General features: G+C 45.4%; 1 protein-coding gene across 1 annotated transcript in view; it reads right to left on the reverse strand.

Annotated features, from left to right (window-relative positions):
- ERFE (erythroferrone) overlaps positions 1-5,978 on the reverse strand; it is a 30,652-nt gene extending 24,674 nt beyond the window's left edge. The window contains exon 1 of the mRNA XM_073360515.1: positions 5,040-5,978. Within this exon, the coding sequence (XP_073216616.1) occupies positions 5,040-5,234 (195 nt within the window). The 5' untranslated portion in view covers positions 5,235-5,978. The remainder of the gene's footprint in view (positions 1-5,039) is intronic.
- Between the last annotated feature and the right edge of the window lie 275 nt (positions 5,979-6,253).

Raw genomic sequence — 6,253 nt, forward strand, 5'->3', positions numbered from 1 at the left:
GATGAGCGACTCACACTTGGTCCACAGAGTCTGGAGGGCTGTATGGCTGAAGGGAAGAGAACATGCCTGAGGTTTCATTTCCATCAGATGGGAATAGTGAGGCACAGGGAAGCTGTGTGACTTGTCCAGGATCACACAGTAAGCCACCAGCATTGTGTGGATTAGATCCAAGATCTCCTGAGTCCCAGTCCTGTGCTCTGGTCACCCAGCATGCTGCTGCCCTTCACAGGGCTGGACAGCAAGAGCATGAGTCTCCAGTCAGTATTAGTTCAGTTTATACCAGCTGAGGAGCTGGACCAGAGACAGCTCCATACACAACTGCATGGGCTACTTTGGTGCCATCTAACTTGCCATCTAACAGTGAACATTGTCACTTCCAAGTCCCTTCTCACATTGCATGTGTGTTATTTCCCCAGGCATGTTGGAGTTTATTAGGCTTCAAGCAGAGAGTACAAAAATCCACAGAATAAACATCCAAAGAACTAGGTGCCATCTCAGCACTACCAGGCACTTCTTGTGTGCCCTTGGGCCAGCCATTGAACTTTTCTTTTGCCCCAACTCCCCCATCTCTACCACACGAGGGTGATGTGGGAAGGTGCTGGGACAGTGCAGGAGCAGCTAGATATCTTCCATTTGCTGTACTTACCATGTCTCTCCACCTGCTCATTAGCAAGGGAATTGTACACCAGTGGGAGATGCAGGCTGGACTTCCAGATAGCCATCCCAAGGAGGCCAGTCACTTCCGCTAGTAGTGTAGAATTCCTCCATATACCCAAAGGAGGGGACCAATGGAAGCCCAAGTGGAGAAGGCACTGTTAGCTGCTGGCCAATGTCAGTGGTCTTAGAGGGAAGGTTGCTCCCTAAAGGGGTTGACAATACAGCATGGCTAGAAAACTGCCAGCCAAGGAATGACATGTCCAGTTACTTAAAAGGCATATCTCACCTAATCAATTCCCTGCAACTGTGGAGGCCTATGGCACTGGTGGCAGCTGGGGCTCTCCTGTTCTCTGCACACAGCAGGTTAGTCTCCTGAGGACTGAACCACTTTAGTCTAACTAAAGTCATTGGGTTCAATACATGGGTATCTAGGGGAGGTTTAATGGCCTGTGATATACAGGAGATCATAATAAATTAGTCCCTTTGGGCTTTGAAATCTATGAAATAACTGCCTAAAAACTCCCATCCTCATGGGAAAACCATGGGCCTGACAAATAAGTTTTGTGCAGTTTTATGTCATGCACTTGGCAATCAATTCAACCAGAGCCAAATGTACTTTCCATTGGTGGCAGAGGCACCTATAGCCTAGCTGAGGTGCTTTTTAATATGTATTGTAAATAATAATGGTCTACGGTCTATTCCAAGTGAACAAAAGTCATCTTCAAAATATCACCATCTACAGATCAACATAATAATACAAATGTCGGGCTGGAAGGGACATCAAGAGGTCATCAAGTCCAGCCCGCAACGCTGAGGCAGAACCACATATACCTAGACCATCCTGACAGTTGTTTGTCCAACCTGTTCTTAAAAATGTGCAACGATGGGGATTCCACATCCTCCCTTAGAAGCCTGTTCCAGAGCTTAGTTACCCTTACAGTTGGAAAGCTTTTTCTAATACCTCACCTAAAACCCCTTGTTGCAAATTAAGTTCATTACTGCTTGTCCAACCTTCAGTGGAGATGGAGAACAACTGATCCCTGTCCTCTTTGTAACAGTCTTTAACGTATTTGAAGATTGTTATCAAATCTGCCCTCAGTCTTCTTTTCTCATGACTAAACATGCCCAGTTTTTTAAAACTTTTCCTCATGGGTCAGGTTGCCTAAACTTGTCCAGTTTGTCCTAATTTTTCCTAAAGTGTAGTGCCCAGAACTGGACTCTACTCCATCTGAAACCTCACCAGTGCCATGTAGAATGAGACAATTACCTCCAATGTCTTACATGACCCTCATGCTTATATAATCCCAGACTGATTTTAGCATTTTTCCCAACAAGTCAACTCATATTCAATTTGTGATCCACTATAACCCTTTTTGCAGTACTACCACCTAGCCAGTTATTACCCATTTTGTAGTTGTGCATTTGATTTTTTTTCTTCCTAAGTGTGGTACTGTGCACTTGTCTTTAATGAATTTCATCTTGTTGATTTCAGACCAATTCTCCAATTTGTCAAGGTCATGTTCAATTCTAATCCTGTCCTCCAAAGTGTCATCTTAATGTCCCCCATACATTTTATAAGCACACTCTCCACTTCATTATCCAAGTCATCCATTAAAATATTGATTAGTACCAGACTCAAGACAGAGCCCTGCAGCACCCCACTAGATACGCCCTCCCAGTGTGATGGTGAACCATTGATAACTACTCTTTGATTGTGATCTTTCAACCAGTTGTGCACCCATTTTATGGTAATTTAATCTAGACTGCATTTCTGTAGTTTGCTCATGTCATGTGGCACTGTGTTAAAAGCCTTACTACAAATCAAGACATAGCATGTCTACAGCGTCCCCTCTATCCACTAACCCTGTCAAAGATGGAAATTAGGTTGATTTGGCATGATTTGTTCTTGACAAATCCATGCTGGCTATTTCTTATAACCCTCTAGATGCTTACAAATTGAATGAGAAGCAGAAGAGCTCGAGAAAAAAGGTGTAACACAGGCTGATTGCCCAAGTGTATAATTAGGTGGGCCAGAACTCAGTTTATAATATCAATGTTTATTTTTAACCATTTTAACCATTAAATGTCCACATTTGCATAAAATTATGGCAGGGGTGTCTGCTATTGCCAGCAGACATTGCGATTCCAAATGTTAAAGCTTTATAACTCTTAAAACACAAATTGTCAACGTCCCATGGCAAACAATACAATGTGAATATCCTTAAATCAAAACTCGAATAATTTCTCAAGTAGCATATTTCTTACTTTGCCTATCCGTAAATTTCAGTGATCATCAATGGAAATACTTTTTTGTTGGTTTGTGTGTGTATGGCAAAAATCAACATTTATTGACATTTACCAATAAAATTCTAATCCTTCCAAGCCTACATACCCAACAGGCCAGCACTGAGATTTGTTGCAAGTTAATTTTGGGTAAGAACAGGCCTGAATGATCATGGAATCTGAATTTTTAATGTGCACTCCTGGAGCAGCACTATAAACTCCACTGCACTGACTCCAGTGTGTTGTGTTCCTTGTGTTTTAAACAAATGCTCTGTGCACTGCTGCTGCTAATTTGGAATAGCCTGAAGATCCCAAGTCATCGGTATGGCTAGCCTCACAGCTTTTTGCATACACAGTGAGCTGGGGCACTTTTCAGATTGCTGGTGCAGCACTTTGGACTCTCTGAGCAGGACCTGCTGGCAGAGCCCCCAGGGTCCACACATTTTTTAAGCAGCTAATGTGTTTCTGTGCTGACTGATTCGCAAAGCTGCCTTAGCTGGGCTCCCCCAGCTATGCAGCTCACCCAACTTAAGGCATTTACGTATCTCCCTAGCGCAGTGCAGTGGGCATTGTTGTAATGAGGCCAAAGAAGGCCCCTGGGGGTCGGATGGGATATAAAAGAATACCCCGGTCAAATAGTAACAGCTGGCATCTCTAGCCATGTGTTTTCCACCCATTCATAAACTACTGGACACAGCTTCCGTCTTTCCCCTGATCTGAGAGCGGAGGAATGAGGGTGGGAAATTCATTCTCCTGAGCAGCGCTGCTCTTGCCCTCTCGCCCAGGAGAGACTTTAACCCTGCCAATAGCACCTTTAATAACTGCTTGAGCAGATAAGTGGAAAGAGATTTCTGGGTGGATAAGGACTGAGCCTTCTGGTCCATCAGCTGCTCCAATAGGACAGATTGAATATGTGAGGGCTGGAGTTTAGGGCTCCTCTTAGAGCAATTCAGTTTTATCCTTCAGAGCTTGTCTGCACTCATGTAGGAATGTGGGTTGGCAAATTATTGAGGCAAATGTGGTGGTAGTGGATTAGAGTCTAAGTTGGGATAATTTACACCTTCTCCTGGCCCCTCAGGTTAAATTATATTATCTTAACCTCCTACAAACCTACTTACACAGTCACCTTTGCACATCACCCCTGCATTTGGCCCACTGGATTTGTTTTTAAAGTAGCACAGATATTTGTCAACCAGGAACTCACGATTACCTTCTTGTAACATAAGAATAAAGGGACAGTCATTGCAAGTGAAAGACTGCCAATTTAAAAAGCAATCAAAGGATTTTTTTTGTATAATGCACAATTGATCTATGGAACTCATTGCCACAAGGTATTAGTGAGGCCAAGAGCTTAGCTGAATTGAACAAATGATTAGACGGTTGTACAGTTAATCAGAACAACATCAATGGTGACATTAGATAACATACAAAATTTTAGAAAGTCTCTGAAACCTAATGTTTCAGGATATAAGCTGTCACTAACTGCTTGGGGAAAGGAAGAAACTGTCTCTCCATAATTATGAGGATTCTTGCCCCTGCCTCTGGCGTATCTGTACTTGGAGACAGACTCCTGATCTGGTGGATCACAGGTCAATCCCACTGCAGTTCTTTTATGTGACACAGTTGATCAGCTGTAACCTATAAGCTGCAAGACAAACTCTGTGGTTGTATGTTTTCAACAGAGCTGAGAAAATGTTTGCTGTGCAAAATATTTATGACAAATCTGGAAAAATTTGGGTCATTTGCTAACATTTTATGAGCCAGCAGACTTGCTTTCAGAGCGCTTGGTTTGTGCTAGATTCTCGATGCTTTCTCGTGGCAAAAGTCAGTTGTTCATTGACAATAAACAAGTGTGGTCACCCAAAGGTGAAAAAGTGATCATAAAACCATCCCTACCCACTCTGTGTGTGTGTGTGTGTGTAAAAAAAAAAAAGTAATCACACAACTCAAATTCCCTGAGTAGATTTTACTTGCAATCACATTCACTCAGCTCAGAAATTAGATTGTCTGCGCATCACCCACTTTCCTGCTTTGGTTGCTCTGAGTTTAGATCTTTGCTCAATTCCCTTAAACTAGGTGCTGGTAGAGTAAGTGCTTACCGGGTCGTTAGAGGCTGGCAGAGGCATGCTGCTTTTTCCCTGCCTTGTGGGATACTCATTCCACTGGGATTTCTTCTCCCGGCTTCTTCTGCTTCCAAGTTTCTCCGACCCCACTGAGCCAACGCATGAGGCCACTGCCAGGAATCCCACACACAGTAATAGGAGCCAGCGGCTGGCAGGGAGGTATCCAGCCATTCTTCAACACAGGGCACCAAAGAGGTGGTCCTTTCTTTCAGGGAGCCAGAGTTTCTATGGCCACCCAGAGCCAGACATTGCCCGTAAGAGCAAGAAGAAATCAGACTGTGTCCCGTCAGGAATGGCGAGTTTGGGAGAAGAGATGATACTCCACCAATGTCAGGCCTGTCCTCCCATCAGCACCAGCTCAGGAGATGGGTTGCCCTTGCAGAACAGCCAGCTGGTACTCGACAGCTGAGCCACCTGACCCCAGAAGAGGGCAATGCGTCCTACTTTGTGAGGGGAAAACACATTGTGTAGGCTCAAGAATCCCTTAGAGAAATGTCCCTGTACTTCAGAGTACTCCCTGCTCCAATCTGCACGTGAGAGCTTGGACCAAGAGTCTGGGCATGGGCTTAAAAAGCCACCAGCTGGGGCTGAGTTCAGCTGGGAGAGGGCTATCCCCCTTGCTTGCCTCCTTTCTTGGGCTGCCTTTGGAGCTGTAAATACGGTCTCTGCCCAGCAGCTCTCGTGTGCTCCTTTCCTTCACAGCTGGAGGGGCCAGGAGAATGCCCAGTTTCTCTGCTGGTGGCACTCACTCCAGCCTGGCCCTGGCTGGGATCTGTGGCTCATGAGAGACACCCATGCCTGGTGCACTGCCCTCTCTCTCCCTGGGTTTCTGTGGGCACTGCTCCTGGCGCAGCAGACCTTGGCTGTCTCAGTCTGATATTCTTGCTTACATCCACTCTTTTTAATGAGCTTGAATTCCCCGCCTCATAGGCACTGCTTCACGCATGCACTCCAGGGAGCCAGAGAGCCCCCTCCTGGCTCCAAGTGTTAGGTGCAACCATTTCCAGCCTCTGGCTCCATGAGCTAGAGACTGGCAGCTGGGAACCCAGGGACAGGTGCACAGAGGCTCCAGTCACACTAAGTACAAGGCAGTTTTCGTGGAGCGGGCCACAAGCGAGGGGATTGAAGCAAATCCCCAGCCAGCACCCTCTAGACTCCTTTCAGCCCACAGTGATCTGAGTGACCCTCAC

This window comes from Lepidochelys kempii, chromosome 9 (assembly GCF_965140265.1).
Source record: "Lepidochelys kempii isolate rLepKem1 chromosome 9, rLepKem1.hap2, whole genome shotgun sequence".
NCBI lineage: Eukaryota > Metazoa > Chordata > Testudines > Cheloniidae > Lepidochelys > Lepidochelys kempii.